General features: G+C 43.3%; 1 protein-coding gene and 1 long non-coding RNA gene across 2 annotated transcripts in view; one reads left to right on the top strand and one right to left on the bottom strand.

The window, feature by feature from the left end:
* The window catches only part of LOC143766904 (uncharacterized), a 216,924-nt gene that overhangs the window by 76,606 nt on the left and 117,448 nt on the right, over positions 1–22,870 (top strand). The gene's annotated exons all lie outside the window — the stretch shown is intronic.
* The window catches only part of LOC143766882 (oocyte zinc finger protein XlCOF7.1-like), a 138,041-nt gene that overhangs the window by 18,974 nt on the left and 96,197 nt on the right, over positions 1–22,870 (bottom strand). The window contains exon 6 of the mRNA XM_077254880.1: positions 21,846–21,936. Coding sequence (XP_077110995.1) covers positions 21,846–21,936 — 91 coding nt within the window. The remainder of the gene's footprint in view (positions 1–21,845; positions 21,937–22,870) is intronic.

Here is a 22,870-nt window from a genome sequence, read left to right as displayed (position 1 = left end):
AAAAACAATGCTGCGTTCTCGCACGTTTTTTTCCACATGTGCACAGTGGATTTGGTTTTCCATAGGTTAACATGCTACTGTTAAACGCATGGAACACTGCTGTAGATCCGCAGCGTCAAAAACGCTGCGGATCTGCGGGAAAATCTGCAACATGTGCACATGGCCTTAGGCTAAAGTTAGGGTTAGGCCGGAGTCAGACTTGCGAGAAACACGGTCGAGTCTTGCAAGTACCCGGCACTGCTGCCCGCACTCGGATCGGAGTGTGCGGCCGCATAGCAATACATGGAGTCACACACTCTGCTCCCGAGTGTCGGCGGCAGTGCCAGGTATTAACTTGCGAGACTTGGCCGTGTTTCTCGCAAGTCTGACCCCGGCCTTACTGTTAGGGTTACTTTTAGGCTAAAGTTAGGGTTAGAGTTTATTCTAAAATTAGGGTTAGGCTAAAGAATTAGGCTTTTCTCAAATGTCTCCCCAATAATTTGGTCACGTCAGTCACTTCATGTCAGTCAGTCACGTCAGAGTTTTTTATTTCCAGAAAAAATAAATAAAAAGGAATAAAATGGCCCGTCAGTATTATAGTGCAGAGGAGGTCTATGCACTTTTATGTTCTGACAGTGAAGAAAGTGCAGTGCCAGATGGTGATGTGGGTTTCGAGGGCTTTAGTAGCAGTGACAGTGATAGCTCAGAAATGAGCAGTGATTCTGGTCCATCCTCGCACACAAGGACCAGTACAACAAGAAGGACAAATAGCGCTTCTGGTGAAATGTCTCCAACTCGGGGAACAATGCCCAGCTCTAGCACTGTCCCTAGTGCTCGTGGATTGGCGCACACCAATGTCCAAGGGACTTTGCCTCTTGATGTAGCATTTCTCAGATGGGAGGCTTCGGATTCGGCTACTCCAGTCATCCCTAATTTTAATGCCATTCCTGGTATAAATGTGGAGGTGGAAAATTTTGGACCAATTAATTTTTTTAATTTGTTTATGACAGATAGCTTGCTAGAGCATATTATCCTACAAACAAATTTATATGTGTCCCAATTCATCAGCCAGAATCCACGATCCTATTATGTTAGGTCAAATTTATGGACACCAACTAATGTCCTAGAAATGGAAACATTTTTAGGACTTACATTCGCTATGGTGCTTGTTAAAAAAAAAAAGAGCATTCGATCACGGACTGCTCCAGGCACATTAACCCCCGGAACACTGCGATCAAACATGATCGCAGCGCTCCGGTGGCATAGGGAAGCATCGCGCAGGGAGGGAGCTCCCTGCGTGCTTCCCTGAGACCCTCGGAACAACACGATGTGTCTCCTCCCTGTAGGCCTTGGACCCAAAATGGTTGCGGGGCTCCTTCTGGGTCCTGCAGGGAGGTGGCTTGCAAGTGCCTGCTGAGAGCAGGTGACGGCAAGCCTCCAGCACTGCCTGTCAGATCGCTGATCTGACACAGTGCTGTGCAAAGTGTCAGATCAGCGATCTGACACTATAGCATGATGTCCCACCCTGGGACAAATTAAAAAAAAAAAAAATTTACATGTTTTTTTTTGTTTTTTTTTTTAAACCTAAATAAAAAAAAATATATACTGTATACAGTATACTTGAGTATAAGCCGAGATTTTCAGCCCCCAAAAATGGGCTGAAAGTGCCCCTCTCAGCTTATACTTGAGTCATGGGGGGTGGGCGGGTGAGGGGGAGCGACGACGTTCACATACTCACCTGCTCCTGGCGCTGCTGACACGGTCCCTGCATGTCCCGTGGTCTCTGGTGCCGGCAGCTTCTTCCCCTGTTCAGCGTTCACGTGGTACCGCTCATTAAAGTAATGAATATGGACTCCACTCTCATAGGGGTGGAGCCGCATATTCATTACAGTAATGAGCGGTACCAGTGACCGCTGAACAGGGGAAGAAGCTGCCGGCGCTGGAGACCATCTGTCAGGGAGAAGCTGCCAGGGACCACGCCGGGAGCAGGTGAGTATTTCATATTCACCTTCCCTTGTTCCACCGCCGCTCGATCTTCCGCGTCTTCTGGCTGTGACTGTTCAGGTCAGAGGGCACGATGACGTATTAGTGTGCCTGAACAGTCACTGCGGAGAGAGGGGATGCTGAGGAGCAGCAGGCAGCGACGAGAGGTGAGTATGTCATTTTTTTTTATTGCAGCAGCATTATATGTCGCACATTGTTATATGGAGCATCTATGGGGCCATAATGAACTGTATGGAGCATTATATGGGGCACATTGTTATATGGAGCATCTATGGGGCCATAATGAACTGTATGGAGCATTATATGGGGCACATTGTTATATGGAGCATCTATGGGGCCATAATGAACTGTATGGAGCATTATATGGGGTACAATGTTATATGGAGCATCTATGGGACCATAATGATCTGTATGGAGCATTATATGGGGCACATTGTTATATGGAGCATCTATGGGGCCATAATGAACTGTATGGAGCATTATATGGGGCACATTATTATATGGAGCATGTATGGGGCCATAATGAACTGCATGGAGCATTATATGGGGCACATTATTATATGGAGCATCTATGGGGCCATAATGATCTGTATGGAGCATTATATGGGGTACATTGTTATATGGAGCATGCATGAGGCCATAATTGTTATGACCTGGTGGTTACGGAGCAGCACTGAGATGACCTGGTGGGTAAAACAAATCATGAACAAGCTCTGAGGAGGTGGAAGCTTTACTGACCGCAATCCCTACTCCTAACACCAACACTAGAAATAGCCGTGGAGCGTTCCTGACTCTGCCTAGACGCCTCGTCACAGCCTAAGAACTAACTACCCCTGAAGATGAAAACGGAAAACTATCTCGCCTCAGAGAAACCCCCAAAAGGAAAGATAGCCCCCCACAAATATTGACGGTGAGTGGAGAGGGAAATGACAAACTCAGAAATGAAAATAGATTTTAGCAAAGGAGGCCAATACTATCTAAATAGACAGAGATAGAAAAGAATACTGTGCGGTCAGTATAAAAACTACAAAAAACCACGCAGAATTTACAAAAATAGCCTCCACACCGACTCACGGTGTGGAGGAGCAAATTTGCACCCCAGAGCTTCCAACTAGCCTGAATATTTCATAATGACCAGCTGGACAAAAGAGACATAACTTAAACCTAAACAGAAGGTCAAAAACAGGGAACAACCCAAGAACTAGCGGAACTTATCTTAAGCTGAAATGGACTGGCCAACAGAGAACTTCCAGGAGAAAACTGAATCCAACAGGAAAACATTGACAGCTGGCATCCACTACAGACTAGAGCCCAGTTAAATAACAAGACCAGGGAACCGATTAGTGAAAGCAGCTGCTAGGTTCCACTCAAAACCAACAGAGGGAGCCCAAGAGCAGAACTCTCAAAAATACCATTCACAACCACAGAATGGAGCCCAAGAACGGAATTCACAACACATAATAAACTGTATGGCGCATTATATGTGGGCACATTGTTATATGGAGCATCTATGGGGCCATAATGAACTGTATGGAGCATTATATGGGGCACATTATTATATGGAGCATCTATGGGGCCATAATGATCTGTATGGAGCATTATATGGGGCACATCGTTATATGGAGCATGCATGGGGCCATAAGGAACTGTATGGAGCATTGTATGTAGGCATATTGTTATATGGAGCATCTATGGGGCCATCATGAACTGTATGGAGCATTATATGGGGCACATTGTTATATGGAGCATCTATGGGGCCATAATGAACTGTATGGAGCATTATACGGGGCACATTGTTATATGGAGCATCTATGGGGCCATAATGAACTGTATGGAGCATTACATGGGGCACATTATTATATGGAGCATCTATGGAGCCATAATGAACTGTATGGAGCATTATATGTGGCACATTGTTATATGGAGCATCTATGGGGCCATAATGAACTGTATGGAGCATTATATGTGGCATATTGTTATATGGCGCATCTATGGGGCCATAATGAACTGTATGGAGCATTATATGGGGCACATTGTTATATGGAGCATCTTATGAGGCCATAATGAACTGTATGGAGCATTATATGGGGCACATTGTTATATGGAGCATCTATGGGGGTATAATGATCTGTATGGACCATTATATGAGGCACATTGTTATATGGGGCATCTATGGGGCCATAATGATCTGTATGGAGCATTATATGGGGCACATTGTTATATGGAGCATCTATGGGGCCATAATGAACTGTATGGAGCATTATATGGGGTGTTATGAACTGGTGGTTTAGGAGCAACATGGGACGAGCTCTGGAGGAGGTGGTACCTGTACTGACCGCAGTTCCTGAGCTCAACACAACACTAGAAGTAGCCGTGGGATGTTCCTGTCACTCCCTAGACACCTCGTCACAGCCGCAGGACTAACTACCCCTAAAGATGGAAACAGGAAAGCTATATTGCCTCAGAGAAAATCCCCAAAGGATAGACAGCCCCCCACAAATATTGACTGTGAGTGGAGAGGGAAATGACATACGCAGAATGAAACCAAGATGTAGCAAAGGAGGCCACTTCTAGCTAGATATATAGAACAGGACAGAATACTGTGCGGTCAGTATTAAAAACTAGAAAAATCCACCAGAGTTTACAAAAATCTCCACATCTGACTAAAGGTGTGGAGGGTAAATCTGCTTCCCAGAGCTTCCAGCTTAACTGAATAAATCCATACTGACAAGCTGGACTAGAAAAAACATAGAATGAGCTGAACGATTAAGTCCACAACAAGTGGACAGCAAAACAAAAGAACAAAGCAAGGACTTATCTTTGCTGAACTGGACAGAATATCAGGGAAATCCAAGGAGAGATGTGAATCCAACCAGGAAACATTGACAACTGGCACTGGCTGAAGGATTAGAGCCAGGCTAAATAGCCGAGCCAGAATAGACAATCAGTGGAAGCAGCTGCTACTGCTAAATCCAAGGAGCAGCCATTCCACTTAAAACCACCGGAGGGAGCCCAAGAGCAGAACTCACAAAAGTGCCATTTACAACCACCGGAGGGAGCCCAAGAGCGGAATTCACAACAATGGGGCACATCATTATATGGAGCATCTATGGGGCCTTATTGAACTGCATGGAGCATTATATGGGGCACATTGTTATATGGAGCATCTATGGGGCTATAATGAACTGTATGCAGGATTATATGGGGCTCCTGATTCAATATAGATATTCAAAACCACTTAACCTACTGATGTCTCAATTAATTTTACTTTTATTGGTATCTATTTTTAGTTTTGACATTTATCGGTAGCGGCTGCATTTCCCACCCTAGGCTTATACTCGGGTATATACGGTATATATTAGTTCCAATAAATACATTTATGTAAATTAAATGAAAACTAAAGTACACATATTTAGTATCCCTGCGTCCATAACGACCCGACCTATAAATGTGTCTCACTAGTTAACCCCTTCAGTGAACACCGTAAAAAAAAAAAAGAGGCAAAAAAACAACGCTTTATCATCATACCGCCGAACAAAATGTGGAATAACACGTGATCAAAAAGACGGACATAAATAACTATGGTACCCCTGAAAACATCATCTTGTCACACAAACAACGAGCCACCATACAGCATCATCAGCAAAAAAATAAAAAAGTTATAGTCCTCAGAATAAAGCGATGCAAAAATAATTATTTTTTCTGTAAAATAGTTTTTATTGTATAAAAGCGCCAAAACATAAAAAAATGATATAAATGAGGTATCGCTGTAATCGTACTGATCCGAAGAATAAAACTGCTTTATCAATTTTACCAAACGGGGAACGGTATAAACGCCTCCCCCAAAAGAAATTCATGAATAGCTCGTTTTTTGTCCTTCTGCCTAACAAAAATCGGAATAAAAAGCGATCAAAAATTGTCACGTGCCCGAATATGTTACCAATAAAAACGTCAGCTCGTCCCATAAAAAACAATTCCTCACATGACTCTGTGGACCAAAATATGGAAAAATTAGAGCTCTCAAAATGTGGTAACGCTAAAAATATTTTTAGAAATAAAAAGTGTCTTTTAGTGTGTGACGGCTGCCAATCATAAAAATCTGCTAAAAAACCCGTTATGAAGGTAAATCAAACCCCCCTTCATCACCCCCTTAGTTAGCGAAAAATAATAAAATTAAAAAAATGTATTTATTTCCATTTTCCCATTAGGGTTAGGGTTGGGGCTAAAGTTAGGGTTTGGATTACATTTACGGTGTGGTTAGGGTTAGGGGTGTGTTGGGGTGTGTTGGGGTTAGGGTTGGAGTTAGAATTTGGAGTTTTCCACTGTTTAGGCACATCAGGGGCTCTGCAATGCAACATGACGTCCAGTCAATTTTGCATTGAAAAGTCAAACAGCGCTCCTTCCATTCCGAGCTCTGCCATGTGCCCAAACAGTGGTTTACCCCCACATATGGGGTATCGGCGTACTCAGGACAAATTGTACAACAACTTTTCGGGTCCGATTTCTTCTCTTACCCTTGGTAAAATAAAACAAATTGGATCTGAAGTAAATTTTTTGTGAAAAAAGTTAAATGTTCATTTTTTTTTTTAAAACATTCCAAAAATTCCTGTGAAACACCTGAAGGGTTAATAAACTTCTTGAATGTGGTTTTGAGCACCTTGAGGGGTGCAGTTTTTAGAGTGGTGTCACACTTGGGTATTTTCTATCATATAGACCCCTTAAAATGACTTCAAATGAGATGTGGTCCCTAAAAAAAAATGGTGTTGTAAAAATGAGAAATTTCTGGTAAATTTTTAACATTTGTAGATTGTAAGCTCTCACGAGCAGGGTCGTCTTATTTTGCTTTATTGCTGTATTGTTAACATTGTTACCTATGACTGTTGTGTTTGAAACTGTTAAACTGTAAAGCGCTGCGGAATATGTTGGCGCTATATAAATAAAGATTATTATTATTATTATTATGACGTCCGATCTCAATTTATACAATTCTGCGTTGAAATAGTGAAACGGCGCTCCTTACCTTCCGAGCTCTGCCGTGTGCCCAAACAGTGGTTTACCCCACATATGGGGTATCAGCGTACTCAGGACAAATTGGACAACTTTTGGGGTCCAATTTCTCCTGTTACCCTTGGGAAAATACAAAACTGGGGGCTAAAAAATTATTTTTGTGGAAAAAAAAATATTTTTTATTTTCACGGCTCTGTGTTATAAACTGTAGTGAAACACTTGGGGGTTCAAAGTTCTCATCACACATCTAGATAAGTTCTTTAGGGGGTCTTCTTTCCAATATGGGGTCACTTGTGGGGGGTTTTAATGTTTAGGCACATCAGGGGCTCTGCAAACGCGACATGGCGTCCCATCTCAATTCCAGTCAATTTTGCATTGAAAAGTCAAACAGCGCTCCTTCCATTCCGAGCTCTGCCATGTGCCCAAACAGTGGTTTACCCCCACATATGGGGTATCGGCGTACTCAGGACAAATTGTACAACAACTTTTCGGGTCCGATTTCTTCTCTTACCCTTGGTAAAATAAAACAAATTGGATCTGAAGTAAATTTTTTGTGAAAAAAGTTAAATGTTCATTTTTTTTTTTAAAACATTCCAAAAATTCCTGTGAAACACCTGAAGGGTTAATAAACTTCTTGAATGTGGTTTTGAGCACCTTGAGGGGTGCAGTTTTTAGAGTGGTGTCACACTTGGGTATTTTCTATCATATAGACCCCTTAAAATGACTTCAAATGAGATGTGGTCCCTAAAAAAAAATGGTGTTGTAAAAATGAGAAATTTCTGGTAAATTTTTAACCATTATAACTCCCTAACAAAAAAAAGTTTTAGTTCCAAAATTGTGCTGATGTAAAGTAGACATGTGGTAAATGTTGCTTATTAAGTATTTTGTGTGACATATCTCTGTGATTTAAGGGCATACAAATGAAATTTTCACAATTTTCGTCAAATTTCCTTTTTTCCACAAATAAACTCAAGTAATATCAAAGAAATTTTACCAATAACATGAAGTACAATATGTCACGAGAAAATAATGTCAGAATCACCGGGATCCGTTAAAGCGTCCCAGAGTTATAACGTCATAAAGGGACAGTGGTCAGAATTGTAAAAATTGGCCCGGTCATTAACGTGCAAACCACCCTTGGGGGTAAAGGGGTTAAAATTCTGGTTGAACATAACATGGGGGCTTGTGGGACCACTCGCAAATACCGTCAGGGATTTCCACAATCATTGGTCAACGAAAAGTTCCGAAAGGGGCAGTCAGGGGCTTTACACAATTGAGAACTGCTTGCCCTTAAGTATAAGGATAACAAATACATTTTTATCCTGAGCTCGATCCACACAGATGCCACAAGGACCACTGCAGACCAACAGGGATCCACTACTCCAAAACCTGTGTCTGTCATTGACTACAACAAATATATGGGGGGTGTGGACCTTGCAGATCAGGTTCTACAGCCATAACAGGTATCAAGAAAGTCATATACCTGGTATAAGAAGTTAGTCATTTATTTGTTTCAGGTGGCCTCATATAATTCTTATGTGTCATACAAAAAAGCCGGAAATGCAGATACTTTCTTTGGTTATCAGGAAAAGGTCATTGAAATTCTTAAGTAAATAAAAAAGTATTTTACAGCTCACCTGTCCCCTCTGTGCATGGCCGCCATCCCAGGAAAATCCAACAGGTAGTGAAAAATCCAGCACCAAGAGGTTGCAGTCCAATAAGCTTTATTGCAAAATCTTCATTAAAAGCATGGGCAACCGACAATAGAAAAATGGCATAAATAGCAGGGGTCCCAGACACGGGTTTACGCGTTTCAGGGCCAAATCTGCCCCTTAGTCATAACCTAGTGTTATACCAAAGAGTCAGGGTTTATATAAAACGCCCCATCACATGGTTCAGTTATTTCACACCCACAACATTAAAACTTCTACCAGTACAAAAATGCAAACTTAAACCCAACAATCTGCTGCTGTCATTATACACAGTCAAGAAGTCAGTGAACAATATTAATAACACAATATTCTATCTGTGCTTATTTACACCGGTGGGACGGGCGGTCTCCATCATCAGGATCCAATGGGTTTCTTGGCGAAGGAGTTTGTCGCCAAGCGCCGCCCCTTCTGGGCTTACTGACCCTTTCCATTCTGAAAAACTGGAAACCGCTCAGATCACCGCCGTGCACTTGATAAAATGTCTGGATACATTGGAGGGATTAGGTCTCTGGTCACTGATCCCTGAGGGGCTCACTGAGGCTTCCGGAGATCTCATGTTGTGCCCCCGATATAGGAGAGATCACAGATACTGCAGGTAACCATGTATAATACTGGAGAGTATTCTTCAGGAGGGGGTTTATTCTCCACAAGGAGCGCTCCCACCTTCCTAATCTGGTGATGGATGGTCCTAGGAGAACGACCTGGTTGTCTACTAAAGGTTTCTTCAGCTGCGGGGGCAAATGTGGAGCATGAAAATATGCAGGAAATACCAAGCAATTGGTTAAGTGAGGCCTGAGACAATGGATAATGGTGATTTTATGACTTGCAGCAGTACATGTGTCACATACATGGTTACCTGCAGTATCTGAATTCCTGCAGTATTCCTGTTTTTGGAAAATTTTGTCTCCGCCAATCCTTTAGACTCTGAAGATCTCAGAAGACTCACTAAGGGACTGTTATGAACTGGTGGTTTAGGAGCAACATGGGACGTGCTCTGGAGGAGGTGGTACCTGTACTGACCGCAGACCCTGAACTTAACACAACAGCTAGAAGTAGCCGTGGGATGTTCCTGTCACTCCCTAGACACCTTGTCACAGCCAGAGGACTAAATACCCCTAAAGATAGAAACAGGAAAGCTATCTTGCCTCAGAGAAAATCCCCAAAGGATAGACAGCCCCCCACAAATATTGACTGTGAGTGGAGAGGGAAATGACATACGCAGAATGAGACAAGGATTTAGCAAAGGAGGCCACTTCTAGCTAGATAGATAGGACAGGACAGAATACTGTGCGGTCAGTATTAAAATACTAGAAAAATCCACCACAGAGTTTACAAAAATCTCCACCACCTGACTAAAGGTGTGGAGGATAAATCTGCTTCTTCAGCTTCCAGCTTAACTGAATAAATTCATACTGACAAGCTGGACTAGAAAAAACATAGAATGCACTGGACTATTACGTCCACAACATATGGACTGCAAAGAACCAAGCCAGGACTTATCTTTGGTGATCTGGTCAGAATAGCAGAGAAATCCAAGCAGAGATGTGAATCCAACCAGGAACATTGACAACTGGCACTAACTGAAGGATAGAGCCAGGCTAAATAGCCAAGCCAGAATAGACAATCAGTGGAAGCAGCTGCTGGCTGCTAAATTCAAGGAGCAGCAGTACCACTTATAACCACCGGAGGGAGCCCAAGAGCAGAACTCACAATAGTGCCACTTACAGCCACCGGAGGGAGCCCAAGAGCGGAATTCACAACAGTACCCCCCCTTGAGGAGGGGATCACCGAACCCTCACCAGAGCCCCCAGGCCGATCAGGACGAGCCAAGTGAAAAGCACGAACCAAATCGGCAGCATGAACATCGGAGGCAACAACCCAAGAATTATCCTCCTGGCCATAACCCTTCCACTTGACAAGATACTGAAGCCTCCGCCTCGAAAAACGAGAATCCAAAATTTTCTCAACCACATATTCCAACTCCCCCTCAACCAACACCGTGGCAGGAGGATCGACAGAGGGAACAACGGGCACCACATATCTCCGCAACAAAGATCTATGAAAAACATTATGGATGGCAAAAGAGGCTGCAAGGGCCAAACGAAAAGACACCGGATTGATAATCTCAGAAATCTTATAAGGACCAATAAACCGAGGCTTGAACTTAGGGGAGGAAACCTTCATAGGAACATGACGAGAAGATAACCAGACTAAATCCCCCACCCGAAGCCGAGGACCAACACACCGATGGCGGTTAGCAAAACGTTGAACCTTTTCCTGAGACAACGTCAAATTGTCTACTACCTGAGTCCAAATCTGCTGCAACCTGTCCACCACAACATCCACACCAGGACAATCAGAAGGCTCAACCTGCCCTGAAGAAAAACGAGGATGAAAAACAAAATTACAAAAGAAAGGCGAAACCAAAGTAGCCAAACTAGCCCGATTATTAAGGGCAAACTCGGCCAATGGCAAGAAAGCCACCCAATCATCCTGATCAGCAGACACAAAGCATCTCAAATAGGTTTCCAAGGTCTGATTAGTTCGCTCAGTTTGGCCATTTGTCTGAGGATGAAACGCCGAAGAAAAAGACAAGTCAATGCCCATTCTAGCACAAAAGGACCGCCAAAACCTAGAAACAAACTGGAAACCTCTGTCAGACACAATATTCTCTGGAATGCCATGCAAACGAACCACATGCTGAAAAAACAACGGAACCAAATCAGAGGAGGAAGGCAATTTAGGCAAAGGTACCAAATGGACCATCTTAGAAAACCGATCACAAACCACCCAGACAACAGACATCTTCTGAGAAACAGGAAGATCCTAAATAAAATCCATGGAAATATGCGTCCAAGGCCTCTCAGGGACCGGCAAAGGCAAAAGCAACCCACTAGCGCGGGAGCAGCAAGGCTTGGCCCGCGCACAAGTCCCACAGGACTGCACAAAAGAACGCACATCCCGCGACAAGGAAGGCCACCAAAAGGACCTAGCAACCAAATCTCTGGTACCAAAAATCCCAGGATGACCAGCCAACACCGAAAAATGAACCTCAGACATTACCTTACTAGTCCATCTATCAGGAACAAACAGTTTCCCCACTGGACAGCGGTCAGGTTTATCAGCCTAAAATTCCTGAAGCACCCGCCGTAAATCAGGGGAGATGGCAGAAAGAATCACCCCCTCCTTGAGAATGCCAACCGGCTCAAGGACTCCCGGAGAATCAGGCAAAAAACTCCTAGAGAGGGCATCAGCCTTAACTTTCTTAGATCCCGGAAGATACGAGACCACAAAATCAAAACGGGAGAAAAACAGGGACCATCGAGCCTGTCTAGGATTCAACCGCTTGGCAGACTCGAGGTAAATCAGATTCTTATGATTGGTCAAGACCACAACGCGGTGCTTGGCTCCCGCAAGCCAATATAGCCACTCCTCAAATGTCCACTTCATAGCCAACAACTCTCGATTGCCGACATCATAATTACGCTCCGCAGGCGAAAACTTTCTGGAAAAGAAGGCACACGGTTTCATCAAAGACCCATCAGAATTCCTCTGCGACAAAACGGCCCCTGCCCCAATCTCAGAAGCGTCAACCTCAACCTGAAAAGGAAGAGAAACATCTGGCTGACGCAACACAGGGGCAGAAGTAAATCGGCGTTTAAGCTCCTGAAAGGCGTCAACCGCCGCAGAGGACCAATTCGTCACATCAGCGCCTTTCTTCGTCAAATCGGTCAGGGGCTTAACCACACTGGAAAAGTTGGCAATGAAACGGCGATAAAAATTAGCAAAGCCAAAAAAATTTCTGAAGGCTCTTCACAGATGTGGGTTGAATCCAATCATGAATGGCTTGGACCTTAACAGGATCCATTTCTATAGACGAGGGAGAAAAAATGAAACCCAAAAAAGAAACCTTCTGAACTCCAAATAGGCACTTAGACCCATTCACAAATAAAGCATTATCACGAAGGATCTGAAATACCATCCAGACCTGTTTCACATGAGACTCCCAATCATCGGAAAAAATCAAAATATCATCCAAATATACAATCATGAATTTATCAAGATAATTCCGGAAGATATCATGCATGAAGGACTGAAACACAGATGGAGCATTAGAGAGCCCGAATGGCATCACAAGGTATTCAAAATGGCCTTCGGGCGTATTAAATGAGGTTTTCCATTCATCACCCTGTTTAATATGAACAAGATTATACGCCCCTCGAAGGTCAATCTTAGTAAACCAACTAGCCCCCTTAATCCTAGCAAACAAATCAGAAAGCAAAGGTAAAGGGTATTGAAATTTGACCGTGATCTTATTAAGAAGTCGATAATCAATACAGGGTCTCAAGGAGCCATCCTTCTTGGCAACAAAAAAAAATCCCGCTCCCAATGGTGACGAAGACGGCTGAATATGCCCCTTCTCCAAAGACTCCTTTTAACATAACTCTGCATGGCGGCATGCTCTGGCACAGACAGATTGAAAAGTCGGCCCTTAGGGAACTTACAGCCTGGAATCAAGTCAATAGCACAATCACAGTCCCTATGCGGTGGAAGAGAACTGGACTTGGGCTCATCAAATACATCCTGGAAATCCGACAAAAACTCAGGAACTTCTGAAGAGGGGAAGAGGAAATTGACATCAAAGGAACGTCACTATGAACCCCTTGACAACCCCAACTAGTCACAGACATAGATTTCCAATCCAGCACCGGATTATGTACCTGTAACCATGGAAAACCCAGTACAACAACATCATGCAAATTATGCAACACCAGAAAACGGCAATCTTCCTGATGTGCTGGAGCCATGCACATGGTCAGCTGTGTCCAATGCTGAGGTTTATCTTTGGACAACGGTGTAGCATCAATGCCCCTCAAAGGAATAGGGCTCTGCAAAGGCTGAAAGGAGAAACCACAACGCTTGGCGAATTCTAAGTCCATTAAGTTCAGAGCAGCGCCTGAATCCACAAATGCCTTGACAGAAAATGACGATAATGAGCAAATCAAGGTCACAGATAAGAGAAATTTAGGCTGTGCAGTACTGATGGTAACAGACCTAGCGACCCTCTTAGTACGCTTAGGGCAATCAGAAATAACATGAGCAGAATCACCACAGTAAAAACACAGCCTATTCTGACGTCTGAATCCCTGCCGTTCTGCTCTGGTCAAAATCCTATCACATTGCATAGGCTCAGGACTCTGCTCAGAGGACAATGCCATATTGTGCACAACTCTGCGCTCGCGCAGGCGCCGATCAATCTGAATAGCCAGAGACATACAATCACTCAGACCAGCAGGCGTGGGGAACCCCACCATAACATCTTTAACGGCTTCAGAAAGACCCTTTCTGAAAATTGCTGCCAGAGCATCCTCATTCCATTTAGTGAGCACAGACCATTTTCTAAATTTCTGGCAGTATAATTCTGCCGCTTCCAGACCCTGACACAGGGTTAACAAGGTTTTTTCTGCATGATCCACTGAATTAGGTTCGTCATACAATAATCCTAGCGCCTGAAAAAATGCATCTACATTAAGCAATGCCGGATTCCCTGATTCAAGGGAGAATGCCCAGTCCTGAGGATCGCCACGCAGCAGAGAGATGACAATTTTAACCTGCTGAATGGGATCACCAGAGGAACGGGGTTTCAAAGGAAAAAAAAATTTGCAGTTATTTTTAAAGTTCAAAAACTTGGATCTGTCACCAAAAAACAGATCAGGAGTTGGAATTCTAGGCTGGAGTCTGGACGACATAATCTTGAATACTCTGTACTCTTGCAGCAAGTTGATCCACACGAGAAAACAAACCCTGAACATCCATGCCAGCGCCAAAATCCTGAACCACCCAGAGATTAAGAGGGAAAAAAAAGACATAACAAACTGCAGAAAAAAAAATGGCTCAGAACTTCTTTTTCCTTCTTTGGAGATGCATTTAACTCATTGTTGGCCAGTTGTACTGTTATGAACTGGTGGTTTAGGAGCAACATGGGACGTGCTCTGGAGGAGGTGGTACCTTTACTGACCGCAGACCCTGAACTTAACACAACAGCTAGAAGTAGCCGTGGGATGTTCTTGTCACTCCCTAGACACCTCGTCACAGCCGGAGGACTAAATACCCCTAAGGATAGAAACAGGAAAGCTATCTTGCCTCAGAGAAAATCCCCAAAGGATAGACAGCCCCCCACAAATATTGACTGTGAGTGGAGAGGGAAATGACATACGCAGAATGAAACCAGGATTTAGCAAAGGAGGCCACTTCTAGCTAGATAGATAGGACAGGACAGAATACTGTGCGGTCAGTATTAAAATACTAGAAAAATTCACCACAAAGTTTACAAAAATCTCCACCACCTGACTAAAGGTGTGGAGGATAAATCTGCTTCTCCAGAGCTTCCAGCTTAACTGAATAAATTCATACTGACAAGCTGGACTAGAAAAAACATAGAATGCACTGAACTATTACGTCCACAACATATGGACTGCAAAGAACCAAGCCAGGACTTATCTTTGCTGATCTGGTCAGAATAGCAGAGAAATCCAAGCAGAGATGTGAATCCAACCAGGAACATTGACAACTGGCACTAACTGAAGGATAGAGCCAGGCTAAATAGCCGAGCCAGAATAGACAATCAGTGGAAGCAGCTGCTGGCTGCTAAATCCAAGGAGCAGCAGTACCACTTATAACCACCGGAGGGAGCCCAAGAGCAGAACTCACAATAGTGCCACTTACAGCCACCGGAGGGAGCCCAAGAGCGGAATTCACAACAGGGACATTTTATTGCACTCATTCCAGCAACTGAAACAAGGAAGAACCCCCAGAGAAGATGTTGTGTATGTTCCAAGAGAGGAATGAGGCATGATACCCGCTATTATTGCCCACAATGCCCATCATTGCTGGCCTTATGCCTCCATGACTGATTTATAATCTTCCACACAGAACCACGTTTTTACACTGTTTTGACATTCAAGCATTTGGTTTATTTAGTGACAGACACATCTGAGTAGAGCTGACTTAATTTCCGGGGGTAGGTGGGGGGATGTCTCCAGAGACACAAGCTGGGCACAATATATTGGGCACTACAATGACATTTTTGCAATTTTTGCTCTAAAACTTCCACTACGTGTTTCTGGAAATCATCCATGTAGTGATAATGGTCACTATATCCATAGATGAATTCCCAGAGGGGTGTCATTTCCAAAATGGGGTCACTTCAGGGGGATTCTGTTGTTCTGGCACTTAGCGGCTCTCCAAAGTGCCATAACAGCAGAAGTGACCCCATTTTGGAAATGACACCTCTCTGCGAATTCATCTATAACCATTTACCTATCTACCTATTTTCCAATGTAAAATCTGGGGTTAAAATAGCATATTAGTGGTAAAAATGTAATTATTTTTTCTTCACTGCCCAATGGTGTAATTTTTTATGGAACTGCTGTGATGTCAGTATGCTCACTGCACCACTAGAATAATTCATTCAGGGAAGTATTTTGGAAAATGCAGTCACTTTTGGGGGCTTATGCTGTTCTGGCACCTCAGGGGCTCTGACAATGTGACATGTCACCCACAAACAATTCCAGAAAAATCTGCTCTCCAATATGGTGCTCCTTCCCTTCTGAGCTCTGCCATGCGCCCAAACAGTGGTTTGCCCCCACATATGGCATATTGGCAAGCTCAAAAGAAATTTCACAATAACTTTTGGCATCCAATTTCTCCTGTTACCCTTTGGAAAAGAATTGAGGGCAAAAAGATCATTTTTTGTAGAAATAAATATGATTTTTTTATTTTCACGGCTCTACGTAATTAACTTCCGTGAAGTACTTGCGGATTCAAAGTGCCCACCGCACATCTAGATAAGTTTCTTGTGGGGTCTAGTTTCCAAAATCGGGTCACTTGTGGGGGAGGGGTTTCCACTGTTTAGACACGTCGGGGGCTCTGACAATGTGACATGTCACCCACAAACAATTCAAGCAAAATCTGCTCTCCAATATGGCGCGCCTTCCCTTAAAAGCTCTGCCGTGCGCCCAAACAGTAGTATTCCCCCACATATGGGATATCGCTGTGCTCAGGAGAAACTGCACAACAAATTGCATGAAGCAATTTCTCCTATTACCCTTACGATAATGCAAAATATGGAGCTAAAAAGATTTGTGAAAAATGTATGTTTTATTTTATTTCCATGGCTCTACATTATAAACTTCTGTGAAGCATCTGTGGGTTCAAGGTGCTCAATACACATCTAGATAAGTTCCCTAAGGGGTCTAGTTTACAAAATGGTGTCACTTGTGGGGTGTTTCAATGTGCGCATCAGGGGCTCTCCAAACGCAACATGGCAACCACTAATTATTCCAACATATTTTACATTCAAACAGCTAAATGGCGCTCCTTCTCTTCTGAACACTGCCATGTGCCCAGAGAGTAGTGTACAATCGTATGTAGGGTATTGTGAGAAGTTGGAAAATAAATTGTAAGCTCCATTTGTTTTCTATTATTCTTTGCGAATAATTCCAAAGTTATCACCACATAAAGTGACACACGTCAGATTGTAAAAATGGGACCTGATTAAGAACACAAAACTGGCTGCAGGAAGAGGTTAAATCAGAGTATTGTGGACACTACTGTAATCAAAAACTGTGACTATAGACAATAACATCTACTGAAATGCTCAAACTGAACAGTCTCCATCAGTAATAAATGAGGAGCTAGTGGTGAAACCTCTCTGGGGTAATTAGAGCACGGGGCTCGGTGACTTCACAATCTAAACTATCGGAAGCTCCAATATTTTCTGTCAGATGAGTTTCAAGAAGAAATATTACACATTTAACCCCTTAACGACCGCCGATACGCCTTTTAACGGCGGCAGTTTAGGGTACTTAAACCACAGCGCCGTTAATTAACGGCGCTGTGGAAAAAGTGAATAGCGCCCCCCAGAGTCAGATTTTCTCTGGGGTCTCGGTTGCCGAGGCTAGCCGAGACCCCAGAGAACATGATTCGGGGGGGGTTATCGACCCCCGAGTTGCGATCGCTGGTAATTAACATTTACCGGCGGTCGCAACAACAACAAAAAAAAAACGCGATTTGCCATTTAATTTCTCTGTCCTCCGATGTGATCGCACATCAAAGGACAGAGAAATGGGGTCCCCGATCATCCTCCGATACTCACCTGTCTCCCCCCAGTGCTCCTCGTGGCTCCCGATGGGCGCCACCATCTTGTTCCGGGAAAAACATGGCGGGCGCATGCGCAGTGTGCCCGCTGTGCCCGCTGCCCGGGACCTGGCAGATCTTTGGGGTCTCGGCTGCTGGGGGTTAGCAGAGACCCCAAAGAACATGATCGAGTTCGGTTTTTACCGACCCCTGTTTTGCGATCGCTGGTAATTAACCGTTTACCGGCGGTCGCAAAAAAAAAAAGCGATCTGTCATTCTCTGTCCTCTGATGTGATCGCACACAATAAGGGGATCGGGGACCCTGTTGTACTTACCGGTGTCCCTGGGTCCTCCTGCTTCCTCTCCTAGCCGTCGGCTTCGTGCTCTGGTAAGAAAATGGCAGGCGCATGAGTAGTGCGCCCGCCGTGATCTGCCGGCCAGCAGAGGAAGATTCTTCCTCTTGTTTTATTTTGGTCACTGTGAGATTCTATCACAGTGATCAAAATAAAAAAAATAGTAAATAAGCCCCCACTTTATCACCCCCTTAGTTAGGAAAAAAAAATAAAATAAAAAAAGTTTGTATTTCTATTTTCCAATTAGGGTTAGGGCTAGGGTTAGGGCTATGGTTAGGGCTAGTGTTAGGGTTGCGGTTAGGGTTGGGGCTAAAGTTAGGGTTAGGGTTTGGGCTAAAGTTAGGGTTAGGGCTAAAGTTAGGGTTAGAGTTGGGATTAGGGTTAAGGTTAGGGTTGGGATTAGGGTTAGGGGTGTATTGGGATTAGGGTTAGGTTTTGAGGCTAGGGTTGAGATTAGGATTAGGGTTGTGTTAGGTTTAGGGTTTTGATTAGGGTTATGGTTAGGGTTGGGATTAGGGTTAGGGGTGTTTGGGGGTTAGGGTTGTGATTAGGATTATGGATCGGGTTGGGAATAGGGGTGTGTTGGGGTTAGGGTTGGAGTTAGAATTGGGGGGTTCCAACTGCTTAGGTACATCAGGGGGTTTCCAAACGAGACAGCCAATTTTGCGCTCAAAAAGTCAAATTATGCTCCCTCCCTTCTGAGCTCTGCCGTGCACCCAAACAGTGGTTTACCCCACATATGGAGCATCAGCATTCTAAGTACTAGTTGGACAACAACTTTTGGCGTCCAGTTTCTCCTGTTACCCTTGCGAAAATAAAAAAAATTGGGGGCTAAAAAATCATTTTTGTGGAAAAAAAATGATTCTTTATTTTCACGGCTCTGCGTTATAAACTGTAGTGAAACACTTGGGGGTTCAAAGTTCTCACAACACATCTAGATCAGTTCCTTGGGGGGTCTAGTTTCCATTATGGGGTCACTTGTGGGGGGTTTCTACTGTTTAGGTACATCAGGGGCTCTGCAAATGCAACATGACGCCTGCAGGCCAATCAATCTAAGTCTGCATTCCAAACGGTGCTCCTTCCCTTCCGAGCTCTGCCATGCGCCCAAACAGTGGTCCCCCCCCACATATGGGGTATCAGCGTACTCAGTATAAATTGCACAATAAAGTTTGGGGTCCAATTTCTCCTGTTACACTTGTGAAAGTTAAAATTTTGGGGTGCAAAGTTCATTTTTGTGGAAAAAATATGATTTTTTATTTTCATGGCTCTACATTATAAACTTCTGTGAAGCAGTTGGGGTTCATAGTGCTCACCACACATCTAGATAAGCTCTTTGGGGGGTCTAGTTTCCAAAATGGGGTCACTTGTGGGGGGGGTGTCTACTGTTTAGGTACATCAGGAGCTCTGCAAATGCAACATGACGCCCTCAGACCATTCTATCAAAGTCTGCATTTTAAAACATCACTACTTCCCTTCCGAGCCCCGATGTGTGCCCAAACAGTGGACCCCCCATATGGGGTATCAGCGTACTCAGGACAAACCGGACAACAAATTTTGGGGTCCGATTTCTCATGCTACCCTTGAGAAAATAAAAAATTGAGAACTAAAAAATCATTTTTGAGGAAAAAAAAGGATTTTTTATTTTCACGGCTCTACGTGATAAATTTCTGTGAAGCACTTGGGGGTTCAAAGTGCTCACCAAACATCTAGATAAGTTCCTTAATGGGTCTAGTTTCCAAAATGGGGTCACTTGTGGGGGATTTCCACTGTTTAGGCACATCAGGGACTCTCCAAACGCGACATGGCGTCCGATCTCAATTCCAGCCAATTCAGCATTGAAAAAGTCAAACAGAACTCCTATTCCAAGCTCTGCCGTGCACCCAAACTGTGGTTTACCCCCACATATGGGGTATCGACGTACTCAGGAAAAATTGCACAACAACTTTCGTGGTCTAATTTCTCCTGTTACCATTGTGAAAATAAAAATTTGGGGGCGAAAAGATCATTTTTGTAGAAAAAAAATTAGATTTTTTTTATTTTCACAGCTCTACGTTATAAACTTCTGTGAATCACTTGGGGGTTCAAAGTGCTCACCACACATCTAGATAAGTTCTTTAAGGGGTCTAGATTCCAAAATGGTGTCACTTGTGGGAAGTTTCCACTATTTAGGCACATCAGGGGCTCTCAAAACGCGAAACATGGCGTCCGATCTCAATTCCAGCCAATTCTGCATTGTCAAGTCAAACGGTGCTCTTTTTCTTCCAAGCTCTGCAGTGCGCCCAAACAGTGGTTTACCCCCACATATGGGGTATCGGCGTATTCAGGAGAAAGTGCACAATAAATTTTGTGGTTCGATTTCTCTTTTTACGCTTGTGAAAATAAAAAAAGTTGGTTCTGAATTAAAACGTTTGTAAAAAAAAAAAGTTAAATGTTAATTGTTTCCTTCAAAATTGTTTCAGTTCCTGTGAAGCACGTAATGGGTTAATAAACTTCTTGAATGTGGTTTTGAGCACCTTGAGGGGTGCAGTTTTTAGAATGGTGTCACACTTGGTTATTTTCTGTCATGTACACTCCTCAAAGTGACTTTAAATGTGATGTGGTCCCTAAAAAAATGGTTTTGTAAATTTTATTGTAAAAATGAGAAATCGCTGGTCAATTTTTAGCCCTTATAACTTCCTAACAATAAAAAAATGTTATTTCCAAAATTGTGCTGATGTAAAGTAGACATGTGGGAAATGTTATTTGTTAACTATTCAGTGTGAGATATCTCTCAGATTTAAGGGCATAAAAATTCAAAGTTTGAAAATTGCAAAATTTTAAATTTTTTTGCCATATTTCCATTTTTTTCATAAATAATCGCAAGTAATATCGTAGAAATGTTACCACTAACATGAAGTAGAATATGTCATGAAAAAACATTCTCAGAATCAGCGGGATCCGTTGAAGCGTTCCAGAGTTATAACCTCATAAAGTGACAGTGGTCAGAATTGTAAAAATTGGCCCGGTCATTAAGTACCAAATTGGCTCTGTCACTAAGCGGTTAAAGAGAACTGTGTATGATAGTGCAGAGCGGAGAGGTCTTAAAGGGAACCTGTCAGCAGGATTGTGCTCAGTAACCTACAGTGTCAGGTCGGTGCCATTATACTGATTACACTGATACCTGGTGATGAAATCTGTCTTATGGTTGTTGTTTAATCTGTATTTGTAGTTTTTAGTTAATGACATTCTCGTGCTCTGGAGCAGGGCTGTGGGTGGGGCTTTATGTGGTGCTCTGGGGTGGGGCTTTCTGTGGTGCTCTGATTACATATGCATCTGTTTTGGCTTATGACAGGTCGCTGATCCCTCACTACATGGGCCAACATCCCTTCTGACTTTGGATCCTAGACTCCGTGGCATGATGCTGGTTCCGATCGCTGCCATGGAGACCCGATGTCGTCACGACGACATCAGGGTCTCCAGACCTGAGAGGCTTCCTGTCATGTGCAGTGATGATCAGGAAGTCTCTCAGGTCAGTGTATAGAAGGAGAATGTTGTGGTCTAGAGGTAAAATGGTAATAATGGTAATACGGCCGGACTACACCAGCGATAAAGCAGCCACAGCCGGTGATGAGAAGAATCTGTGACTTCTCTGCATTTAGTGGTCACTACTCACCTGGGTAGTCATATGTGGGAATCTCCTCTTTACACCGCTCATCCCCCCTCACATATGTCTCTGTAGTATTAATATGGGTCAGATCTTCACCCTGAAACAAATATTATAAAAGTCACCGACAGATGGAGAAGTCCCATCTATGATCAGCTCTAATCCTGCCATCTCCACCGTTCTCATTACACAAGTATAAAACATATAATACTGGTGGATAAAACAAGACTGAGCACAAGACCTTCACAGCCGTCTACACATCATAGGGGAGATCTCCTGACTAGTGTTGAGCGATACCTTCCGATATCGGAAAGTATCGGCCGATACCGACAAAATATCGGATCTCGCCGATACCGATACCCGATACCAATGCAAGTCAATGGGACGAAAATATCGGAATTAAAATAAACCCTTTCTTTCCTTGTTGGTTAATTCTACATGAAGGAAAACAACTAAGAATAATGTAGGATGTATTGGGGGAGGTGGCGGAGACATTAAAGGCGTAGAGGTTTAGCCCAATTAAATAGAATAGCAGGAATTTTAATTTTTTTTTAAGACGTTCGGAGTTACAAAGATATTGACTATGTTAAGATCTTTTTTATTTTGTCAGATATTGATGTTTCACTACTTCCACGCCCTTCACCCTCTTTTTTAATTCTACCACATTTTCTTCTTCATCATCATCATCATCAGCATCTTTGACATCAACTTCTTCTTCACCTTATTCATCTTCTTCTTCATCTTCTACCTATTATTTTTTTTGGTTACATTGTTCATATTCTTTGTATTTAACTATTCTTCTTCTTCATATTCAACTTCTTCATCATATTCTTATTTGTGACAGGCATTCCCGTAGTTGTTATCTATAAAAGTTTGAAGATTACACCTTCCGTTCTGCCTGTCACAAAAGAGTTACATTTGTCCGCGTTCAGTTTGGCCTGCAGCATCAGGCTTTATCCAGGGGCACCACGAGGAGGAACGGACTCAACCCCATACACTGCTTAGTCTTCTTCTGCTTATAATTTAGATAATAT

This window comes from Ranitomeya variabilis, chromosome 4 (assembly GCF_051348905.1).
Source record: "Ranitomeya variabilis isolate aRanVar5 chromosome 4, aRanVar5.hap1, whole genome shotgun sequence".
Lineage (NCBI taxonomy): Eukaryota > Metazoa > Chordata > Amphibia > Anura > Dendrobatidae > Ranitomeya > Ranitomeya variabilis.
Note: the sequence above shows the minus strand (reverse complement) of the source record. Positions and strands in the feature narration are given on the sequence as shown.